Source organism: Sylvia atricapilla, chromosome 5 (genome assembly GCF_009819655.1).
Source record: "Sylvia atricapilla isolate bSylAtr1 chromosome 5, bSylAtr1.pri, whole genome shotgun sequence".
Classification (NCBI taxonomy): Eukaryota; Metazoa; Chordata; class Aves; order Passeriformes; family Sylviidae; genus Sylvia; species Sylvia atricapilla.
The window spans coordinates 63,482,271-63,507,136 of record NC_089144.1 but is presented as its reverse complement, the minus strand read 5'-3'; the positions used below and the strand labels follow the sequence as shown (position 1 = coordinate 63,507,136).

At 46.4% G+C, this 24,866-nt stretch overlaps 1 protein-coding gene across 1 annotated transcript; it reads left to right on the top strand.

Moving 5' to 3' along the window:
* Positions 1-1,257: 1,257 nt before the first annotated feature.
* On the top strand, positions 1,258-24,866 carry ATP6V0A4 (ATPase H+ transporting V0 subunit a4). The gene is given in 23 exon segments (XM_066319773.1): positions 1,258-1,402; positions 1,851-1,929; positions 2,754-2,848; positions 3,885-4,010; positions 4,371-4,465; positions 5,182-5,308; positions 5,889-5,971; positions 10,572-10,665; positions 11,552-11,764; positions 12,033-12,183; positions 12,942-13,081; positions 13,352-13,509; positions 13,958-14,051; positions 16,460-16,578; positions 17,522-17,738; positions 19,280-19,334; positions 19,337-19,386; positions 21,332-21,466; position 21,675; positions 22,416-22,532; positions 23,555-23,610; positions 23,612-23,727; positions 24,751-24,866. Coding segments are annotated over 23 exon segments (2,532 nt in total). The 5' UTR covers positions 1,258-1,285; the 3' UTR covers positions 24,845-24,866.

Genomic DNA, 24,866 nt, shown 5'->3' with positions numbered 1-24,866 from the left:
TATAATTTCTTCACACTTTTCTAAAGAAATTAAGATTGGACATTTTGATGATCTCTTAAACTTTTTGATTTACTTGTCACAGGTTTACTTTGCGTGAGTAATTAGTCTCTCACAGCTTTTGTCTCTTTCCTGTGAAAAATACAGTTTGCTGAAAAATGCCCAAGCAAATTGAAAATGTACATACTCAATCCATTTAAGCTGGCACACGATGTTTTCTTTTAACAAACTATTAGTTATCATATACTGTATTTTCAGCATCTTAAATTTTCAAGTGAATGGGTACAGAGAATAAGAGAAGGAAAATTCCCAGGACATTTGAGCAAATACAGACCTGTGACTATCGTGCTCCTGTTAAACAAGCCTTTCATGTATTGTGAAATGCTTCTCCTCTATTTAAGATGAATCTTTTGTATGTTATAAAGAGATTTCACAGAATCCACAATTTATAAAAAATGCTGAAAGATAAGGTTCATAGGGACAGAAGGGGTTAAAGACAATTGACTTGCCACCCTTGTCAACAAGTAGAAGTGAGGTTACAAAAGGATTTTGTTTAGCTATTTATAAAACATAGGCTTGCTACAGAATTAAATGCATGCAAGAAGTGTATCTACTTGCATGGTTTTTTCTGGAAAAAGATAATTACTGTGTTTGTTCATGCTGATCAGTTAATTTTTTTGTGAGAACAACTAAAGACAATTTCTGTGTTCAGGTTATTCAAAGTAAATAATAATAAGTATAGAAATGAGAGAAAATTTTGTGCAATGCATGTTATTTCATGTATCTTTATTTTGAAGACGGTCCTTTATGGGCAGAAAATTCTTTTGAAATCTTAAAGGTTAATTTAAAAAAAATTAGTCTGCTCTTGTAAGAGCGAAGAGAAATCAAATTCTTACTAATCACAGCATCCAAAACCAAAACACAGAGCCTGAGTGCAGTGGTCTGAAGTGGTTAGGTCCAGCAGAGGACAAGGAAGGGCATTTGCTCATCATTTCTCACGGGAGACTGGTGACTCTCCCCTCTCCCTGTGGCACACACATACACCTTAGCATCCATCAGTGCTCCGGTGGGATGAAGCCTCGTGTGGGTTCAAGGAGGCTCTTAGAAGGTGAAGAAACCCTTTTGGAGGACACGATGGGCAGCACTGGGTTATCATCCAGCCCTCTGACTCAGCGATTCCAATGTTCCTGCAGAGCTTGGCACCTTCTGGCACGTGCTTGGACAAGGAAGAGCCTGCTGCTCCCCCCGGGGCTCCCAGCGCCTTCCAGGCCAGAGGAGAACGGGCGGGATGGCCTCCGTCTTCCGGAGCGAGGAGATGAGCCTGAGGCAGCTCTTCCTGCAGGTGGAGGCTGCCTACTGCTGCGTGGCTGAGCTCGGGGAGCTGGGGCTGGTCCAGTTCAGAGACGTGAGTAGTGCTGAGCTTTGGAGATGTGCCCAGGGTGCGCTTGTCCTTCCCTCAAAGCGCTGGGGAAAGATGCACGTGTAGGGAGGCCAAAGAGTCCGTGGTGAGAGTGGGATTTCCCCGAGGCTCCTCTGAAACCCAGATATCATGCCAAGACACTGCCCATCCCTGAGTCCCCATCCAGTGCTCTGCACAGCCGTAGAACGAGCCTTTGCGTCAGCAGGGTGCAGAGAGTTTCTCTGTGAAGGGCCCTCTGTGAGTCCTGCTGTCACAGCAGTGTCAGGTGGCCGGCCACAGGTCCCAGGCCATGAGGAAGGCCACCAGTAGGACCCTGTCAGACACACGGTGTTTGCCATCCGCACCCAAGGAACTCATCCCCTGCTGATGGTAAAAATGAGTGCAGCACCGCGCAGCCTTCAGCCCCGGGCTTGTTTTCCCTCCTGTTTTTTAGCTGAATGTGAATGTCAACAGCTTCCAGAGAAAGTTTGTGAATGAAGTGAGAAGGTGCGAATCCTTGGAGAGAATCCTGCGTAAGTAAACGCTTGTCAAATGCAATCAGCTTCCTGCCAGCTGCTGGTGTGGGATTTAGTTCTTTAAGTGCTCTCACACTGGGGAGCAGAATTAGTGGCAAAATGGTGATGTTTTCATCTGAGCTCCTGGAAATGTTGTCCATGCATCAGCTAATTACCACTTCACCCCCATATGAGCAATAAATTGTTGCCCCTGTTCTGAAAATGGCTAAGCGAACTGAAAAGAGGTTAATAAGCTTTTATAAAATGACAAGATAAATGTGGGGCTGGCAGGAGGCTGGTCCAGATAACCTGACTCTTACATCGGTGCACCAGCTGTTGGCACACACTTCTTGTGGCCAAGGGCTTCAGCCTTGGGATAAATCTTTAAAACCCAAGCGGCGGAGCTCATGATTCCCACTGTCCTGTGGCTCTGTGTCCTGGGAGCTCTGCGCTCTCCCCACCACGATGCTGGTGTCCATTTGTAGTCGTGGTGGCAGCGCTTGGCATTGCTGGGCAAAGCAGTGGAACCCAAGGTTTCTGTGTGCCTTGCTCACTGCCCCAAATAAAGGGGCCGTGGTGGCCACTGAGGGCTGAGGGCTGCCCACGTGGGAGTGGGTACTGTGCCTTCAGAAGAAACAGCACCTCCACTGAGAAAGGAGGCCGGGGGTGCGAATTCCTTGGTGGCTGTGTGGTGGCACTGGGATGAGGGCCTTTGCATGTCACTTAATCTGGTCACACCAAGGCCACGGGATGCCTTGGTCCTGGCTGAGCAGCAAGCTGGTGACCAGGGTGATGCACTGGGAATGATCCTGTTTTGAGACTTCTGTGGTCTTTCCTTGCAGGTTTTCTGGAAAATGAGATGGAAGACAGTGTTGAGATAGTCAAAGCAGAAAAGTACCCGGAGACCCCTCTGCCTCGGGAAATGATTGATATGGAGGTACAGAATTTGGGGTGGACCCAGGAGAGAGAAGGGCTGCACACCAGATTCTCTGTATGGGGTGCACAGCCCTAGAGCCCTCCCTGTAAGGAAGAATCTAGTGCCTGAGGCTGGCACAACTCTCCCTGCCCAAGTTGCTGCCTCAGCACTTAGGTTGAGGCTGATCCTGCTGCAGGTTCCTAAAAGAGCCCAGTCTTTTCACCATCCCCTCTGAAACATCCCTCTGGTCCTACAGATTAATGAAAAAGCATTGCTTTCACAGAAGGCCTCCATCATCCTATAGGAGAGAATAAGAAGGGTTTGTTGTTTTACCAAGGGGCTTGATTAGAACCCGCTTCTCTTCATGAAAAACCCAGGACTGCCTGTCCTGCTGGGAGGAGTTTGTGATGCTGGGGCCTGACACGAATACTTTGGCCTCACTTGTGGATGTGCAAGGGATGCTTTATTCTAGCCCAGACAGAAGCAGATTTTACTGGCAGGGTGTTTTAAAATGCTGCATACACAGGTGACTAGAAAGGAAAATTCAAGTTTTCCAGGGGCTTCAGCTTCACAAGAAATTTGGTTTCCTGGTGTGTTCCTGACCCGTGTCATCACCTAATTTTTGGCCTATAGCTAATGAACTTAAACTGATGTAGGTTGCTCTTCTAGTCAGTAAAGTGACCACCAGTCAGCCTGGGGTGTGAGATGTCTGAGAGGAGGCACAGAGATGCCCAGGCAGGCTGAGACACCTGCACCACACACACCCCTACTAGCCTGTGCTTGGGGCAGGGGCATCAGAAATCCAGTGCCAGAGGAGGATGACACACCCATCTCAGGGGATGTTTACAATGGAAAAATGATGCCTTGGCATTGATGAATATCTTCTTACAAAAAGTATTTATCAGAGTGTTTGTTGAATATTTCCATATTCTGCCTTGAAAAAAAAAAAAAAAAAAAAAAAAAAGACCAAAACTGTTGTTTGAGATTTGGTATCAGCTTGGGAATGAGCCATTGATCTGCTTCAGAGTTTTTCTGGATGTGCTTGGACCCTAAACAGACAGTGCTGGAGAAACTTGAAGCTGAGCTGCTGGAAGCCAACCAGAACCAGCAAACACTGAAGCAGAACTTCCTTGAGTTGACAGAGCTCAAACATCTGCTGAAGAAAACTCAGGACTTCTTTGAGGTGAGAGGCCTCTTTGCTCTTCCAGCAGAGATGTGGAAGGTTCTTAAAGATACTTGCACTTTTCATTTGGTGTATGTTGCTTTTAGAGGTGTTTACCACAAGCCATTAGAAAGTTTGCAAAAACACCTCAGTCACTTTGGAGCCTGTGTTGCTCCATGAGTTAGCAGGGCTCAAAAAACTTATCTCACACATCTCTTTGAAAATTGTTATTATGCTTTTCCATTGCTAAGGTATAGCTTACTTTTATTGTTTTTCCTTTGGTCCAAATCTTTGTGGAAAGCTGCCTTTGGGGAAAAATGCGAAAATAGTTTTCAACCTGGCAATGCTGAAAAGCGTTCTTTTAAAACTAATGTTTTCCAGGCAGAAACCAATCTGCCAGATGATTTCTTCAGTGAGGACACCTCTGGACTGCTGGAGCTGAGGAGCACTCCTGCTGCTGCAGCTGCCAAGCTGGGGTGTGTATTGGTGAGAGCCTCCAGCTTGGCCAGCTTCCCACCTGTGCTGCTTGCTGCGACACTGGCACGGCTTCTTCAGCCTCTTAGCAGAGGGTGCTCACCAGCCTCCTCTGCACAGCTCTTTCCTGAAGATCAGAGAGTGACTGCCCTCAGAAATGATCATCAAAACTATGGTCAGATTATGGGGCAATGGGACCAATGGGCTTCTACTTCCAGGTCACCAGTTCCAGTGATTTAGTAGGTATTGACTGAAAATTGCTATCCTAAGGCATCTCACCCATGGACTCAGGTATCTGGCCTGGTCCTCGTGGGTGGATGTCTAACCACAGAAAAAGCCATGGTATTGCACATCAGGCTGCAGTCTGATGCTTCCTCAGAAAAGGAAAACGGGAGAGTGAAGATAAACCACCACTGCAAAATTTCTACCTCCTGCCTCTGCCGTTCAGGCACTGTAGTTTGTGTGACTTTAGGCATCTCTCCCTTCTTCCATTTCTAGCCAGAATTTTTTCTTCACCTTCACTTGCTGATCTAGGAAAGTTTTTCTTTAAAGAAGGAACACAGGGTAAAGTCAGTAGATTGAGATAAAAGCCAGGCTGGAGCAGGGAAGGTTTTCCTAGAAGTGCCTAGAAAACAAGAGCTTGTGAAATCATGTGTGCTGCAGGTCCTAAGAGGCATAGAATGGGCTTGTAATTGATTTACCTTGTAACTCTGCTCAGGTTCACAGCAGGGGTAATAAAGAGGGAAAGGATGATCCCCTTTGAGCGTTTGCTGTGGCGAGCCTGCAGGGGAAACATCTACCTGAGGTACACGGAAATGGACACCCCCATGGAGGACCCTGTGACAGTAGGTGCCAACCTGCTTTTGTTTCCTCTGCCCTGTGTGGGTGCTTGTGACCTGCAGACGCAGCACTGGTGACCTGGGCTGTGCTGCAGCACTGGCTGCCTCTCCAGAGCCCGGGGTCTGAGGGCAGCCTGCGGGGCAAAGGTGGGACAGGTTGAAGATGGGAATAGTTTCTTTGATGTTGCTTTCCCCTGTTGCTGCTGTTGAGGTGGTTTCATTTTCCTGCTTGTGGAGATGGACGTGAGGCCTCACAGGGCAGCTGTATTCCAGGGACCACCATGGAAGTGGGCTGTGGCTGTCCCCACCTGAAATTAGCCGTGGAGGGTCCGTTTCCCTTGGTGTCTCCGGGGTGAGCCCCGTGCCCCAGTGGAACTCTGTCCCCTCTGCTCCACGTTGTTCCTTCCCCCATAACCCAGAGCTGCTGCTCATCCTGTTTCCTGAAAGAGCATCTGGGGAAAACACTGCTGATGGGAAACTGGGGATGGGGGATAAAAGCAACCAGTAGAGAGGCTGCCAAAAAAATACCGACTTTTCGGCACTGGACTCCGGGCATGTTACATTCTGTTTGAATTGTGTATTGCAGAGAGAAGAGGTGAAGAAGAATGTATTCATTATCTTCTATCAAGGCGAGCAGCTCAAACTGAAAATCAAGAAGATTTGTGATGGGTAAGGCAGGCCTGTGGGCAAACCACAGTGACTCCCATAGAATTGGTTAGTCCAGGCTGGCTGAATTTGGAGCTAGATATCAGATGTCCAGCTCTCCAGCTGTCAGCTATGCAACCAACCTCCCTTCCACTCCTAATCGTGAAAGACATCCATCACCTTGGCACTTGGAACTCGAGATCCTACATTTTCCAAAGGGGTGTACAGCTCTTGAGAACTTCAGTTGCTAGGTTTTTAACTTGAGACATCTCAAAGGGGACTCTTGGTTAAAAAATGCTCAGCACTCTTGCCCTGAAAATCAGGGGCCCTAAGTTGAGGACTTGGAAACATGGCAATCCTCAACTTGCTCTCAAGCCTTCCTGCATTTCTTCGTAAAAAGATGATGCTGTAGTTTATTCAACCCTTTCCTAAGGCCTTTGAGCAATATCTGTGTAATCAGAGACACAGCCCAGGAGAGAAATGAAAGCTTCATAGAACCTGACTTGTTTCCACCCTGTTAACCATCTTGAAAAGATAATTCAGGTTGAATATTTTGTTACTCTTTCATTATGCTGATGACCGATGAGCTTTGTTGCAGTGTAAATCAGATTTGATGAGAGGATCTGTCTGCTGTCAACAAACCCATTTCACGTGTAGTCCCTCAGCCAGGCAGAGCCAGGAGAGGTTGAGCAATTGCTCTTCCCTGGCATCTGCACTCAGGGCAGGTCTTTCCTTACCTCCTGCCTTTCATCAGAGTAAAAGCAGGTAGATTTTTCACCCAGCTGGCATAACTGACTTCAGTCCCGAGAAGTGACAGAACCTGGAGGTCTGTTAGCAATTCCTGCCTTGGAAATGGGGCCCCCCAAGATCCCCTCTGTGAGCAGTGGAGGGCAATGCCCATCCAGACAGAAATCCAGCCCTCCTGAGGTGAGCATCTGTCTATAGAACAGTCATGGACATGAGGGGAGACTCCCAGCTCTCAGTGACTGCTGTCTGATCCCGAAGTTCAGACAGACAGGGAGTTCTCCCATAGCCACTGTGCAGGATCAGACTGCTGCTGCCAGTGGTCTTTGAGCTTTCAGCAAGCCTCATTCTCTTTCCGGATTACAATTTTCTGCAGTATGATAGAACCACAGAACAGCTTGCCTTGGAAGGAACTTTAAAGATCATTTCATTCCAGCTGCCCTGCCATAGGCGGGGCACCTTCCAGTAGACCTGGTTGCTCAAAGCCCCATCCAATCTGGCCTTAAGCACTGCCAAGGATGAGACTTCCACAACCTCTCTGAGGCACCCTGTGCCAGTGCCTCACCACCCTCACAGTAAAGAATTTCTTCCTAATATTCACCTTAAACCTACTCTCTTTCAGTTTAAAGCCATTCCCCCAACATCCTATCACTACATGCCCTGGTAAAAAGTCCCTCTCCACATTTCTTGTAGACCTCTTTAGGTACTGGAAGGTTGTGGTAAGGTCTCCCTGGAGCCTTTCCTTCTCCAGGCTGAACAATTCCAATTTTCTCAACCTTTCCTCTTGGCAGAGGTGCTTCATCTCTCTGATCATCTTCATGGCCCTCCTTTGGACCATGTGCTTCATCAGGCCCATGTCCCTCTTATGTCTCATTTCTTTGGCTGCTTTTTAAATGCTGTTCAGAACTCTTCTCTCCTTCTGCATTGGCAGTTGCTGGTGGTGAATGCTTCTCATTGGATTTTTTTAGAACTGACTGGGGTTGCCCACAGAGTTCTGAAACTTCTTAATTTTGGATGTAATTTCCACCCCCCCACCCCCACCCCCCCCCGCGGCATTTAAAATTCCCTGCAGTCAAAAGCCAAAGATTTTTTTTTTCTGGGATGGAAGTAAAAGAGCAAGCAATGCAATGCCTGTCAACATAATTACTGTTGATCCACACCAAAATCACCCAAACTATGGCACAATCTGCAGCTATGGGTCAGGCAGTACTGGAAATATGAGCAGATCCCTGCAGGGAGGCAGTGATGTGCAAAGTTTCTAGGAGCTAGTGCTGCAGATGTATGTGGTGATAGGTTTGTAGAAAGGAACTTAGACTGGTTTCTCTCAGGCCCTTGTAACAAAAGGAAAATACACCTACCAAAGACAAATCCACAGGACACTCTATGCAATGCTAATGAAGTGATCTTTTATGTTCCTTCTTCCTTTTGAATTTTGGTTCCACATGCATGGATGTTCTCCTGTGTGGCAGATTTCTAAAGGTATTAATCCTCTGACACCCTTTTTGTGCTCTGTGGGCCATCAACTGTCCCTGGTACACAGGCCAAGATATCTTAGTCCACCTGTAAGGCAGGGCTGACTGTACCTAAAGCAGATGGCAGTGTCCTTCCAGCCCCAGCAGGATATTTCTGCTTAGCACTAAGTCATCATTCATGACAAGCAAATATCCTGCAAAAATCCTGGGACTGGTCTAAGCCAGCCTTCTGCAAGACAGGCTAAGATTTGTTTGCAGAGCTGTGTGCCTCAGGTTACGCCTGTAGTCCCTGCTTGACTCTAATTGGTAACATTAGTCTGCCAATTTCATGAGCATTAAGTCTATGCACAAATTTATTAGTGAAAGGTGTAGAGGGAGCAGGAAGGAGGGAAATGTAAGAATTTTTCTTTTCCTCCTTTTCTTGCGGCTGCCTCAGTGCTAATGTGAATACTAAACTGGGTTTATCGATGTAAGGATTCCCTGCTGAATTCTCCTGAAGCTTTCAGAGATGTCTGTGCCATTAGGGCAAAGCTGATGCTCAGTATGCAAAATGGCTGTTAAAAGATCAAAGCAGCACTGCTGCAATAACGTTATTGGGAATGGGGGAACTGTACAGCATGGAGGAATAAGCTTTCAAGTTTGATTAAAAATCCCTATTAATGATGAACTAAGAGCTGGGAAGAATAAGAAGATGGAAATAAATTAGGTAGTGTGAATAACCCTTGGAAATGAATACCAGGTGTTGAATGAGGAGAAATTCAATTCTGGAAAGGGAAGTTTAGCTGAAGAGCACGTGCTGTCATTACACACAGCTCTGGGCTGATCTCTAGGAAATGGCAGCATGTTTTGTTCAATTTGCAACTGTCCTCACTTGTATGTGTGCTGGAACTGATTTTGTAGAGCAGGTGGTGAAATATCCTGTGTTGAGACAAAGCCAGAATATGATACTTATCTGTACACAGAGCCTGCACATTTTTGTCTGTTAAACAGGGATAGACCCCTATGACCCTGTTACATCTTTTAATTCATCTCGTGTGCAGAAAGACAGCCCTTTAGCAACCCTAACTCGGTGTATCCACAACAGGATACTGGAAATGTGTTCCTTAGGTCAGGGCCAGGAGATCTCTGCTCTGCAGAGAGGAGGGACCTGCAAACCTGATGGGCAGTCTTAAAGTGGCAAGGGTGGCACATGCATTAGATATCACTGGACAAGCCAAGCAGGGAAAAAAGGAGGGATGTCCGCTATTTTAGTCACTGCAGCACCTCTGTTCGGTTCAATCGTGCAGGCAGAGAGCAGCAGCAGTGCACCTTGTGGCCTGTGAGGTCCCGAGGGGAGCTCCTTGTGCCTGCTGTTGTGCATGGAGAGTACTCTGGGACTTGCTTTGCAGGCAGGACAGGTGGCTGCACACTGCGCAGAGAGACATGCAACCCATTTCTGATCAGCTGTGCCAGGATCATATAGCAGCTGTACAACACTGCGATGTGCTGCACTGGTGGGAGCACCTTGACACCAGGGTGACCTGCAGCTGAGCTAGGGAAGGTCGAGTTCTGTGCCAGAGCTGGAGCAGTGCCTGCATGGAGCTAAGGCTTTCATTCACATTAGAACCCCACATTAGTCCTTCTTATACCACCGGCAACAAACCCACTGAATCTTCCAAACAGAACCTTGAGGGTAAGCTTATAAAAGCTTTTTTACTGGTTGATCTAAGCTGATGTAACAGATACTGCTCTCAGGTGTTTAAAACCTTACCCCCATCCTTCCTTTGTTCCCAAACTGTCTGGCCAAACAGGTGGACCAGAAGCATGCGGCCATTATCCTGGTTTATGCTGGAAATACAATCCTTTTTTTTGTTTGCTTGCTTGTTTGTTTTTACAGGGTTATTTACTAATGCAGCCTGCCTGCACAAAGGGCATTTGCTTGCAGTGCAGCAGTAGCTCAGCTGATGCCTTCTCCCAGCGCCTGCAGGAGGGTAGTGCAGAGGCAGGGACACGGTATTTTTCCAGCCTCAGTGCAAGAGGGACATCTGTTGGCTGCTGTGTTAGCAAGGCTGCCTTTGCCAGGGTGGGTTTTTAGTGCGTCTCGTTGCAATTTGAGCGGCTTGTGGATAGACAGGAGGTGCCTACATGCTAGTGCTGACCTCTGTATGACATCAGGTCCTGCGTATCGCCAAATACAAGTAGGATTTTTCAGCTAGAACAAGCAGAGATCCTTTATCATTAAGGGATAAAGGTACCTATTTGCATGTTTCTGTGAGACCAAGTGCAGAATGGTATGTGGTGTGTGAGAAGAGCATCCTGCTGGGTCAGGAATGAAGTCCAGTTTCCCTGCTTTTGAGCTGAGAAGAGTATAGACGAAGAAAACTCAGTCAAATAATGGCTGTTTCTCAACTCTCTCTTTCTGAGGCTAGATTTCGTGCCACAGTCTATCCCTGTCCAGAGTCTGCCACTGAGCGCCGGGAAATGCTTGATGGAGTGAACACAAGGATCGAGGATTTGAACACAGTAAGTGGCAGTGGCTTTACTGAGCACTGAACCCTACAAATGGGACGTGCCCAGATATTTGTCCTGTCTGAAACCATGTTGCAGACCACACAGATTGTCTTCCCAACACCTTGTCTCGTTATCTCCGCATCGTTCACTGTGGTGGCCACATGATGGTCCCGAGACCATGAGCTGTGGTTCTTCTTGTGGGTGTGATGTGCCCCGTGTTCGTGGCACAGAGCTGCCTGCAGGAGGTGGCAGCTTGGGAGCACGTGGGGAGATGTGGCCAGTCTGTAAGCAGCTGGGTGGGGAGCCAGTCCCACAGTTCAGAAAACCCAAGAGGTCTCCTCTTTACTTGGTGACTCAGAACTGAACCCTACAAATGGGACGTGCCCAGATGTTTGTCCTGTCTGAAACCATGTTGCAGACCACACAGATTGTCTTCCCAACACCTTATCTCATTATTTCCATCGTTCATTTAGGCAGCAGCGCTGTGGTGGCCGCATGATGGTCCCGAGACCATGAGCTGTAGTTCTTGTGGGTGTGATGTGCCCCATGTTCATGGCCCAGAGCTGCCTGCAGGAGGTGGCAGCTTGGGAGCACGTGGGGAGATGTGGCCAGTCTGTAAGCAGCTGGGTGGGGAGCCAGTCCCACAGTTCAGTAAACCCAAGTGGTCTCCTCTTCACTCGGTGACTCAGAACCATGCAGGGAGGGTCCTTGGTGAGCAGCACTGTGCGCCTGGTGTTGAGTGATCCTGTGTCCACCCCTGCACACGCTGCTCTCCCACGCACTCATACAGATAGTTTCTTTTCATCAGCCCTCTTCCAGCTGTCCTCTCCAATTCACTGAGTGGATCATGTGCCCTGTGCCTCCCTGTCTTGAGTGTTGCCCTGTGTTGTGCTCACAGGTGATAACGCAAACCGAGTCCCACCGCCAACGCCTGCTGCATGAGGCAGCAGCCAACTTGTGGTCCTGGGGGATCAAGGTGAAGAAGATCAAGGCCATCTACCACATCCTGAATTGCTGTAACATTGATGTCACCCAGCAGTGTGTCATTGCAGAGATCTGGTTCCCAGTGGCTGATGCTGACCGGATAAAAAGAGCTCTCCATCATGGAATGGTAAGAGAGCTTTGGGTGCTTGCAACTCTCACCTGCACTGAATTGTTTATATGTTGAGCATATGTTTAGACAGGTCTGTTACTGTGATGTGGGGCTCCGTTTTCTGTTCTGAGGTTGTCCCATTGTCATTTGACCTTTCATCTTTTGGTGGAGCTTAAGGTCAGCATTAAATATTAGCAGGTTTGTGACAGACCCTTGAGCCAGAAGTGATGTTGTGGTGCCAGTTCTTCTATCCACCCTGTGTCTGTCCTTGTCTCTGGGTTTGCAGGAACGCAGTGGCTCCACAATTGCCCCCATCCTCACTGCCATACACACCAAGATGGCACCACCCACCTTCAACAGGACCAACAAGTTCACAGCTGGATTTCAGAACATCGTGGATGCATACGGTGTGGGCAACTACAGGGAGATGAATCCGGGTGAGAAACATTCAGCTGTGTGCATCTGGTTTGCATGAGCAGAGTAAAGCCTTTGAGCTCTCTCACTGTCCTAAAAAATTGTACTCGCTGCTGATTGAGAAATTGAAACTGTACTGGAACTCTTTGGTGTATAGTCATGGATTTTCCCAGGCAAATTATTTGCCTGTTGGTCTTCAGCGGATGGTTGTGATGGAAATAAGGAACTGTACAAATACAGGCTGGAGAACAAATGGTGAGGCAGTTGTCCTGAGGAAAAGAATTAAGCTCATAAGGGAAACGTAAGTTGAGCTCTCTGTGTTGAGGCAGAGAAGGTCAAAAGGATGACAAAACTTTGAGACAAGGGTAGAGACTCTCAGACAGACCACTAAGAATTAATAGAAACCTAGAAATGGGGCCTATGTGAAAAGGTGAGATTACCTCAGATTGTTGAGGCTAACAGTTGAGAAACACGATAGTAACCTTCAAATACATTTTTGTGTTGCAAAAGAGAATGCAGTTATGTACACATGGTGTTTATTATGGTGAGGCGAGAAACAAGGGATAAAACTGCAAGGAAGGTACTGGTCATAAAATTGAACATTCCTTGTGATGCTAAAGCTAATTCTGCACCAGGTCTGACTGCCTGGTGTGTAGGTGAGGGATTGAGGAGGCCTTTGAGGGCAGTACCTGTAAAGAATGGCCTGATGAGGTAGACTCTTTCTTTGATGAGGCTTTTTTGTTTAGAGGGAGCTGAGCTTCTTGACCTTTCCCTCCTGCAGCTCCCTACACCATCATCACTTTCCCCTTCTTGTTTGCGGTGATGTTTGGGGACTGTGGCCATGGTGCTGTCATGCTGGGCTTCGCTCTCTGGATGGTCATTAATGAGAAAAGCCTTCTGGCCCAGAAGAGCACTAACGAGGTGAGTACCAGGGAACTGAGGCACCCTATCAGCACAGGGAAAGAGTCATCAGCCCCCCAAAGGCTGTGTGGAGATGGTTCAAAGATACCTGTGAGGCAGAGCTTTGGTAACTCCACCTACTCATATAAGAAGGGCCTAAGGGACCTGAAATTTTCTGTGAAGAGTTGTATATACACAGATCAGTACAATTATGTGTGCTGTTAGTTGGGGCCCCCCAGCTGATGGAGCTGCAGGTGCTTTGGTCACTGGCACTGCCTTCTCCCCCCGCAGATCTGGAACACCTTCTTCAGCGGGCGCTACCTGATCCTGCTCATGGGCATATTCTCCATGTACACTGGCTTCATCTACAACGACTGCTTCTCCAAATCCTTCAACTTATTTGGTTCTTCCTGGCACATCATCCCCATGTTTAAAAATAACACTTGGAAGTAAGTGCTCAATGTAGGACGGAAGTACAAACACGCCAAATGGAGCACGTAGGCTTGGAAAGAGAGACTGCCTGTGTGGGGAAGGGGAGGGCTCCCCACTGTGGATGCAGTCGTGAATGAATCAGAGGTTTTGTCTGACACGCACAGATGAACTTGCTATTGAAATGGAAATGTAGAGTCCCTGGGAACACGCCTGTTTGTGCAGGCACTGATGTGCATAAAAATCTGCAGGTGTCTAGGACTGATGCATAGAGAATTATCTGTGTGAGGGAGGTTGCCATTGTGTGGGGCCCATTTACATGCACACGAGGGCAGGATAACAGGTCACCAAAAGGCTGGAGTCAGCTACAGATACCCTGTGGTAGTCTTCAGCACACCTCACATAAATATGCCGTGGACTTCAAGGGTGAGATTAAGCTGCAAAGGTCATTTCCCTTTTCTCTTGTAGTAAGGATGTGCTTCTAGAAAACACAGTGCTGCAGTTGAATCCGGCAGTCCCAGGAGTCTACTCTGGAAATCCATATCCATTTGGAATAGATCCGGTAATTAAATTAAATTGCTCTAAGATAATTTGTATTTCAGCCCTGTTGCTACATATCAGTAGCTCCCTGCACTCTCTCCTGAAGCTGTGCTTTTCACTTCTTGCTCTTTGTTCCTTACGTAGTTGTTGTGATGTAGCCCCAGCCAGCAGCCAAGCCCCACGCAGCCCCTCGCTCACAGTGGGACCAGGGAGAGAATTGGAAAGGTGAAAGCTGGAAAACTCGTGGGTGGAGGTACAGAGAGTTTAGCAGGGAAAGCAAGGGCTGTGCACACAAGCAAAGTAAAGAATTAAGTCATCTCATCCCATGGGCAGGCAGGAGTTGAGCCATCTCCAGGAGAGCAGGGGCCTGTTATATCCAAGGATGACCTGGGAAGACAAACGCCCTCACTCCAAACATCCTCCTTTCCTCCCTCTTCCCTCCACTTTATACACTGAGCGTGATGTCCTGTGGTCTGGAATATTCCTGTGGTCACTTTCGGTCACCTGTCCTGGCTGTGTCTCCTCCCAGCCTCCCGTGCATCCCCCAGCTCCTCACCAGCCAGGCAGTACAAAAAGCACCAAGCTCCATGTAAGCCTGCTCAGCAATAACAAAATCATCTCTACACTTTCAAGCCAGTGTTCAGCACAAAATACTGCCTCATGCCGGCCACTCTGAAGAAAAAAAATCGCCAACCCAGGCAAAATCAGCACATTCCACCCCTTATTCCATACTGCTTACATCTTGCTCAGATGCCAAACTATTCAATACAATTTCATTATCCACCCTCGCATTCATCAGTCCTTCTGATACTTTCCTTTAGCAATTAGCAATTAATACTATTGCTAACAGTTCTGCACCAGACAGCAGCAAAATGGTAAGCAGGAAAAAAATTTGATTTTCCAGGAGAATGGTCTTGTGTTAGTCTCTTTTCTACCACACAGCTGCTGGACTCTGTTTCCTTATTTGGGTACTTAAACTCTTCCAGAGATACCTCACCAGTTTGAGGGCAAACTTCCAAATTTCATGCAGTCTATTTGTTGCATGAAATGTGAAGTAAATGCTAGTATTATTTAACTTTGTCACATTTTCTTCTCTGTGTCCTATTTCCCTGTTTCTTGTTCTTCTGTCTCTATCATGTACTTCTTAACGTCAAGTTTTCCTTTTTTAATCTTCATATTAGTCAAAATTCCCCATTCCTTCTGTTTGCACACTCATTTCAGTTGGTCACCCAAAGAAACTCTGTTCTCCCTGGTTTTCAGAGACATTGACCTCGTAGTCAGTTTTTTATAAACTCAGCTTTAAAGCTCTGCCCAGTCTGTGGGCGGTCTGGTTCAGAAAATCACCTCAGAAGCAGCTGAGTTTTCTGCATCTTGTCCTGATACGTCTGTCATTTAGGTTGACCTAGACTACCTGGTTTCCAACCTGGTTTCTCCCTGTTCAAGGGCATAAACGTCCTGGCTGGGAGGGAAGAATGGCTGAACAAGTGCCGGCAGGGAAGGGGTGGACTGGGAGCACCAGCCCCTTCGTGTCCCTCTCTGAGGAGATTATTTGTGTCACCTGCCCTGAAGGATGGAGGGCTCTTTGCATTTTGCAAATCCTGCTGGGATGACTGAGGTGTATTTTGGGAAAAAAAGTCACCCTGAGATGAAGAAGCTAGGCAGTCTCTTTGGTGGCCAGAGAAGAGGAAAAACATGTCAAACAAACATGCAAAAAGCAATGTTTCACCCTCCAAATAATCCCGTCTTCCTGCTTTCTCTTCAGGTACTATACTTAGTGTCTGAAAAGTGATGTCTGCTTACTGTGTCTGAGGACAGAAGGTTTTTGGGGTCTAGGAAGTTTGAGAAGAAAGGAGAAGCAACCCTGAAGCTCTGTAGCATAAAAAAGGCAGGACTGAGGAGGGATATATATCCTAACATAACTAAATAGCTGGTGCAGAGAGGGAGGCAGTAAGCTGATCTCCATGGCCAAAGAGTTGAAAAGAATTCTTTCTGTTCAAACAAAAAGTTTGAAAATGCTCTGTCCTCATTGCTTCTCTGGTGAGGGTGGAACTAATTTTGGTTGCAGCAGGAGGGATTTTCTCATGCCTTTCCACTTCTGCTAAAGAAGATGACCCAGGCTAAGGATGGGAAACGACAAAAGATCTAGGTTCTGCTACCAGCCTTTGCAGTGGTTCCTGGAGGACTAAAGCAAAGCCATAGGATAATTTTAAATCTTTGTTATTTTGTGTGTTAAGCAAGTCTAATACCGTATACATTTTAGATTAATATCTTGGCAAAGTGGAAAGTAACAAAAGGAACGTCTAGATTTCTGTGCTTTGCTGCCCTCTTCCTAGAACTGGTAGGAGTAAATTGATGGTGTCAAAGCAACAACTTCCACAAACCTTTTATCAAAAATCTTGTTCTTCTCTTTCCCTGTTCCTTTACCCCAAGATCTGGAATGTTGCATCGAACAAGCTGACTTTCCTGAACTCCTACAAAATGAAGATGTCGGTTGTCATAGGGATCGTGCACATGGTTTTTGGAGTGATACTCAGTCTCTTTAACCACATGTAAGTTCATTTCACCAAGCCTATTGCTGCAGCAGCACACAAGTCCTCACCACTGTCCTTCATTCAGAGAAAACCTCATATTTTGGACTGATGATTTGAACTTTGACCTTTCCCTGGTGTGACTAGAAATGTCCCGTACGCTGACTGACTCACACAGTGTTTGATATACAATGCTAAGTCCAAAGGACAGCCATAACATTGGAGGTATTTTCCTCAATAAACTCTCTTTTTAACTTCCTTTCTTATATTCTCAATTCCACAGAAATATCGAAGGACACTAAATTAAAAAGATGTAGCCCCTCCCACTATTGACATATTTTCTCTTGAAAGACAAGCTCTTTTGGCCTAAACCAAAACACACTGAAATCTTACAGAGTGTGTGTGTGTGTGTGTGTATGTGCATTTCACCTGGCTTAGCAGCCCTTGGGCAGGATTTGTGGGTGTGCTTGTCCATATCTCTGCCTCTGTGTTTTGCAAAAACAAATAAAAAATGGTGATAAAGTGCGGGGGCTGACACAGCAGTGTTGAGAGACTCCCCAAAGCTGCAATGTGTGTAGTGACCTTCAAGGACAGAAAGTGTTTGAGAGAACAGAGAGGATTGATACTACACCTGTTCTGACCTTTCTTGGCATGTAATTGTCAATTTTGTGAATAAGACATTTTTTGAAAATTGGCTTCTATTGCAGTGTAATAATTTTTTGAGGTGCTGAGATACTGGTAGATCAAGTACAAAAACCTGAAGATAGTCAGTATAACAGAGCTTTTGTATTTAAACAGTGGCTCCTATTGATAAAGCCTGTAATTATGGACTTCTTTCTTGGCTAGTGATAGTTGTAAAATTGTGAGGTTATTTTCCAGAAACTAAGTACTGACAGACTTGGGTGCAAACTTGTATTATACATGTAGTGTATTAACTATAGTTTTCTTCCCTGATTCTTTCCAGCTACTTCAGGAAATACATCAACATTATCCTACAGTTCATTCCAGAGATGATTTTTATTATCTCTCTTTTTGGCTACCTGGTCTTCATGATTATTTTCAAATGGTGTCATTTTGATGTCCATTCCTCGCAGAGTGCCCCAAGCATCCTCATCCACTTCATCAACATGTTTCTGTTCAATTACAGTGACACTTCAAATGCTCCACTGTATCCCCATCAGGTATGGATCAAGCAGCCTGACTCTACTGTAGGTTTGTTTTTGCAGTGGGTGGTTTGCAGAGTGGCCATAAAGACCTAGGCTCAGCAGCTCAAACACAAATGGAAGTCACAGGAGTTTATTCTTCTGGTATTTGTGTTGGCCTTGTCAACAGGGAGGAGAGATCAGCTATCAGTCAGCAATGCAGAGGAAATCTCTTTCCTAGTGCCATTCTTACAAGAATAATTACGCAGTTAAGACACTTTGGGGGAAAAGAATCAAAGACTGGAGATACAGAGCTGTGTATTGCAGGCATGTGCTGTCCTGCAGTCTGGCCACAATGCCAGAGGTATCTTCCTTCCTCGATAGGTCTCTATTTCATCTTTGGAAAGCTTGAATACTTCACATTTTCACCTAAAAAAAGTAGAAGTAGCTAGAGAATTTTCTGGCAGCTTTTTGTCAGAAATAGCTCCTCTTGGTAGTTCACTTGAAAAAAAAAACAAAGAGCAAGGAAATAATCTCCCCTAAGAGAAAACTTGTTTTAAAGTCATCTCTATTTATATTCTCAGAACATGGATTTTTTTTTTCTTTGATTGATTTTACATCAGCAGCATCCATGAAGAATCTGCAAGCAAGTGCTGCATCCAGCCACATGTGTGCACCCACATCTGTACAGTTGCACTCTGGGCACTCCAACATGAGCTTAGTTTTAGGGACAGCTGGTGAGTCAGTAGAGAGCCCTGATTAGCTCCAATAAACTTTATTAAGGATTATTTGGAAAAACACAGTCTTCCCAGCCTTCAAAAAGTCTTTAGATAACATTGTGCTTGGTAACAACCCAAAAATTTCCCAAGGTGGCAATTTTTTTCTCATATTCCTATCCCCCTACCCCACCAAAGGAGCAGAGTGTGCTGTCTGCCTGGGTAGTGTGATTCAAAATATTGTATGAGCCCAATGATAAGGTGATCAGACATCTGAACCAGCTTTTAAAAATTGCAGGAGTTATGATTCAGGGTTTTCTCTCTTTGTTTTGCGGTTTTCTGAGAGTACAGACAATTATGACAGGGCAGCCATAGGGGTGTAAGAACACCTTGTATTGTGGGGACAATCCGTTACCAAGCCCAGGCTGTGGGAGTTCAATTCCTGCTGGAATTGCAGATGTGGAGTAAATCCAGGGCAACACTTGGATGCCTTGGCTCTTGCTGCAGCCATCCCACACTGGTCAAAGCAAGGCAGACTGACCGACTCACACAGAGTCAGGACACTGGCCTGGGACACTGAGCAGCCAGGTTTGGGTCAGTACCACGGGATTTTGGTCAATTCACCCTTTTCAGCGTGAAAGCCTCTCATCTCCAGGTCTCTAGTTGAACATGCTTTCTGAGCCTTAAGCACTATACATTTATTTTTATGTTCTTTCAAGCAGAGGATACACAACCAAATAAAACAAGGAGTTGAATTTGTTGTATTTAAGGAATTACCATTATGTGGACTCTGGATTCTAACCATCAAGGTAGTTGGCTAAAGGAAGTAAAGCAACTTTTTTGGTCTTGTTGTTTTGTCTTTAGAGAGAAGTGCAGAGTTTCTTGGTTATATTTGCTCTGATTGCTGTTCCCTGGATGCTCCTATCAAACCTTTCATTCTCCGAGCCAACCACCAGAAAGCACAGCACATGGTAAGGGATGTGCACCAGTCGGGGGGGAGTCAGTACAGCAAAGACAAAGCTGGGGAGACAGACCCCAAAAACTCCTTGCAGTGATGTAATTCTGCATTCTCTGACTTCAGGCTTTCTCTGACAATTTCAAAGTGTGCTTTAGGCCACATATGCCCAGGACAAGTGTATGGACATGTCTAAACCATCTAAACTAGAATCAGAGAATGGCTAAATTTGGAAGGGTTCATCTGGTCCAACCTGCTCAAGCAGGATCCCCTAGAGCCCATTACTCCAGTGAATATCTCCAGTGAAGGAAACATTTCAAACAGGGTCCCCTAGAGCCCATTACTCCAGTGAAGGAAACATTTCATACAGGGTCCCCTAGAGCCCATTACTCCAGTGAATATCTCCAGTGGGGGAAACATTTCCCTGGAAGCAGAGGTTTTGCTGGCAAGGACATAACCTGTTTGTTAAGCTGACGCTAAGCTCTTCAACCTGCTGTAACCAAAGAAGATTCCAAGAAGATTGAAGCTCAAGACAGGGAAAAGACCTCAGTTGTCAGTCCACAATCTCCACTAACCATTACTTGGCTGCTCTGTAGAAACGGGGCATCTGTGAAAGTCCTGGCCTTGGAGAGAGCAACAGTGCTTGAAGGAGAGGCTTGATTTAAAAGCAGTTGCCTGCTTTCTAGTAGTTCTTTCTTCCCTAAGTGATTGCCTTCACGTTAACAGAGCCCTCCTTCCCGTGGGCTCTGTGGTTTGCCCACAGCTTCTCAATACACAGCTGTGGCAGCTGCAGCTTCCCAGTTGATCATTAATTCTCTCCTTTATTACACTAACAGGACTTTACTTGTCAGTCAAGATTTACTTCTCTTTATAGTCAGAGTTAGTGCCTGGAGTACCTTTTATAGGGCACAGATGTTTCCATTTGAAGAAAGAGATGCTGGTTTTGCTGCTTGACCTTTTCCAACCCAGTCACTTCTGACCTATAATTGAAAGCCAGGTCCCTGGGAGACTTTTTCAGCCCTGCCTCTGCACTGTAATTTCTTATTTTGTCTTTCTCTTCTGGGATTTGTGTGAAGGCTTGACATGGCTGACTCCATCCCCTGCTCTTATGCCAGGAACACCTGACAGATTTTACCCACCTCCTATTGTGCCCGTATTTCTGTTCCTAATTTTCATATGTTAGCTGTCTGATCGCATCCTACAATGCCCTAGATTTATATGTTTGCTGCAAAGTCTGTTTTCTGTGCTGACATTCAGGTAAAGCAAAGGTAAAGCGGGTGTGACAATCATTACTGCTGCAGTAGGGAACAATATGTTGTCAGGAGACCTTTCCCATGAGAGCTGCTGGAGGCTACAAAGGGTGACAAGGCAGAACCTGACAAAAGCCATGAGCTCTCTGTTTGCTTATGCTGTGTAATAGGACTATTAGATCAGGCTGTTCAGGCCTCTAGAAAAGTCCTGTAAATAATAATTGCAGAGAGCTTGCCAGGAGGTTTTTGTCAATTTTAAGTGAATCAAGAGCTTTGAATTTTATTTCTGCCTGTGTATCCAAGAATTGTGTGGCCTTCATCAAGTCATATGATCCTCTCAGGCTTTGTTGATCTTTCACTTGTCACTAATTCCATTGATTTGCACCCATCTAATTGGGATTGTCAGCTTTAAAAGAACCTCAGTTTTCTCATTTGCTAGAAGTGATGGATCTTCTCATGGTGAGAACAAAGAGTGCATTGTGACACCAGAAATTAGCTACAAAACAGTTGGAATCACTGGAAATGCTCTAGGATGGAAAATATTTAGGCATTATTAGCTATTGGTGGGAATATTCAATTTCTGTGGCCCATGATGACTACTGTTTAAACTTTCTTCGTGTTCATAATATAATCTTTCACACGTTACCCATGTGCTATGTACTTCTTCATTTTGGTACCAATCAAACACACACTGCATTGTGTTTTCGAAAGATCCGTTCTCAAGCCATCTCAGCAAACTCAGAAGGTGAAAATGAGGTAGATGTCCCAGAGACCAATCACGCCAAGAAAGTTTCCCAGGGAGACCACAGCGGTGGCCATGAAGGACACGACGGTCATGATGAAGAGGTAAGAAAAATCTGGACAGAAAATTGTTCAGAAAAACACAAGAGTGGAAGACACAAAGTCAAGCAGAAGACTCTTGCAGAGTTGCCAGCCCTTCTTTCTAACAAGGTTTTTAATTCACACTTTCGTAACAGTTTGTGTTCTCAAACAGAATAGAGTTTGAACTTTCATTGAATTAATTAATTTAAATTTTTCCCTTGGTTTTGCCTAGTGTGGCAGGCATTTTTACAAACCTCAAGCTTTGTTTCCTCAGGGGTGGTTGTTTTATTTCCGCAATGCACCCAGAGAAGGCCAACCCTTTCCCAAGAATCGTGAGCTTCCTTCCTCTAAATTGCAAAGGAGCACTTAAAGTTGGCAGCCAGAATTGTTGACTCGGGAGAGAATCCTTCCTTGGGCAGATATTGTCAAGAGTTTCCACAGCAGGAAGCAACATGGGAAAAAGTGACAAAAATATTTGTAGCAGTTGGGAGTATCAACAATATTGAGTGTGGATATGGCTGGCTGTTCCCAGTCACAGGGAATCTTCACAGATCTGCTTATTCATTATTATGAGATACAGTTATTCAGTGATAGCTCCCAAAATGTGCATGCCCTTAGGCAGATCGTCTGAAAGCTGCTATTTTGCATAAGAATTTCTGTCTCTCTAAGAAATCACAGAGATTGGCAGCCACTAGATTGGCATTTAAGGATTTGAAATTGTAAGAGTGGGACATGGTCTGTTCCCCAAATACTAGTTTTCGCGGGAATTGTATTTTCTCCAGCAAGAGTGTATGGGAAGATCATACAGAGCTGACACTTTCCAGAGCAGTCTCTTTTCCTGGGTAATACTTTGCGTTGCTTCAGAATGTAGCAAGGAAAGGCGCACGAGGAGCCTTGGTGGGTGTTCCTCTGCTAACCAGAAAACCCTGAAGTGAGAGCTGATTAACTTTTTCGGTTTTACGTGTTGTTTCAGTTCAATTTGGAGACATATTTGTCCACCAAGCGATTCACACCATTGAGTACTGCCTTGGCTGCATCTCCAACACAGCCTCCTACCCTGCGACTCTGGCGCTGAGCTTGGCCCATGCACGTGAGTGATTGTCCCCCTTCAGTCCCCATCACCGTGCTGGTCATGGCTTCTGCTGCTGTTTTACTATTCCTGCAAAATTCCTTCACGAAATCCAGTTTCTGCTTGTGGATATTTATGTGTCAGGATGTTCTGCTTCTGGTAAGACCCCTCCAAGTGATTTCTTGCCAGAAACAAAACGTGGCGGGCATCTCAGTTTTCAGAGGTGTTCCCTGGCAGCTCTGATTGCGTTCTCTGGCTGTGGTCCCTTTTCTGCACTGCTCTGGCAGCCACCCCTCTGGAATAGTCCTCGTAGTGTGTGGCACAGTGGGAGCTGTAGTCACTTGTGTAGCCCAGTCCGTGGAGGTGAAGGCAGTATGGAGCCATACCTGCTTTTCCCAATAAGTACTTTCTATAGCCTTAGGGTATGCAGATGAATGCCAAAATTAACTTGAAACAGTTATTCTGATTTTTGTTCAGCAACAGGAAAGATAATGGTCTGGCTCGAGAGTTTCTGGAATTTGTAATTTTCACTGGGATTTTTTCCCAGAAACACTCAGTGGAACATCACATTCCATGAGAAATGTATAGCATTTCATGTCTTTCTTCTTGATCTGTGATAAAAACAGATGCTCCAATACTAGAAATTGCCTCAGGCAGGAACTTAGATTTCATGTTTCTTATTTTTTCTGAAATGCTTTTTACTAATATTGCTTGTAACGCCTCTGCCTAGGAGTTGGCACCTGCCCTAAAGAATCAGGCAGACAAAAAAGGAAAACACAAAGGGGGTCTGTGGTGTAGTGTGCCATGGATTGACAGGGGTGAGCTGTACTTCTTGGCACAGAAAGGAGCTTAGTAGGAGTGGAAGCTGATACACTTTAGCTTTACATGGTGAAGAGATACCTAATAAACAAGGCAACTAAAAAGCTCAGCTAGGGGCGTATATATTCCACAAACGGTGAAAAAACGGGTGAGCTGGCAGACTGCAGGCTGTGTCTGCCCGTAGCTGCTGCTCAGCCCTGTTTGCCCTTCCTTTCCCCCCGCAGAGCTGTCGGAGGTGCTGTGGACCATGGTGATGCACAACGGGCTCAGCAGCAGCGGCCTGGGCCGGCCTCGTCGCCGTCTTCATCATCTTCGCGGCGTTTGCGGTGCTGACAGTGGCCATCCTGCTGGTCATGGAGGGGCTCTCAGCCTTCCTGCACGCCTTGCGGCTGCACTGGTACGTGGAGGGTCCTCTGGAGCCTTCCCCACATCAGCCTTTGGGAGGGAGCGGGCTGTGGGGACACGTGGGCGCGGTGTTGGACGTGCAGTGCCGTGCGTTGGACCATTAGTTGCCTTTGGCAAATGAAGTGAGGGAGACTCTTCCAAAGGGAGCTCAGAGATCCTACCTGCTCCCTCCTCCTGCACCCGTGGTGGTTGTTGGCATGTGAGGCAAATGGCAGCCTGCAGTTCTGTCCTGATAAACCAGCAGAGCCGCTGAAGCCTCTTTGACCTTCATGACAAGGCCCAGAGGCAGCACAGCCACACCACTGGCTCTGAATCCCACCCAAGATCTAACGTGACAGCTTCCAAGGGCAGCAGGAGTTCAGCTGGGAGTGCAAAACCTGATGAAAACCTGGGTCATGCTTGTGTCATCAGCCCGAGCTGAGCTTCAGGCTGCTTAGGCTTTGCGACAAACCAGTTCCAAATTAGCCCACCTTGGCCATAACTGATAATCAGTCCGGGCAGGCCAGCAGTGTGGACACCCCATCGGCATGTGAGCAAGAACAAGGGGATAACATACCCTGCACCACCACCCTAACGAGGCATCCCACCTGAGCCCCAAGCTGTGGTCTTTTTCACCAAGTAACGTCCCAGCACAAGTCATAAACACGCCAAGGCAAACCGTGGTGCAGACGCCTGTTGCTGTGCGGGGAGGAGGAGGTGTCTGTCTCTCCCCAGTGTTCAACCAGCAGTGGTTATCCCAGCTGCTAGAAGCAGGTTCCCAGGGAAGGTTCTGCTGATTGGCCTCGTGATGATGATGATTTCCAGTCTGGCTTGACACAAAGTCAGAGCTGATGAGTGCCATGTTGCTTCCTGGCTGCCTGTGTCACACTTGTGGTCCCACAAAGAGCCTGCATTCACAGCTTAGAGTCCAACATCTGTGACCTCCCTTTTCCCATGGGTGCCAGGTTTCAGTCTCTTGGCTGGCTGTAGGTCCTGCCTTCAGGAAATGCTGATGCCTCTCTCTGCTCCTTCCTAGGGTGGAATTTCAGAACAAGTTCTACGTGGGAGCTGGGTACAAATTTTCTCCGTTCTCTTTCAGTCACATCATCAATGGCACTGCAGAAGAGTAAAACCAGTGCTTCACTGCTTCCT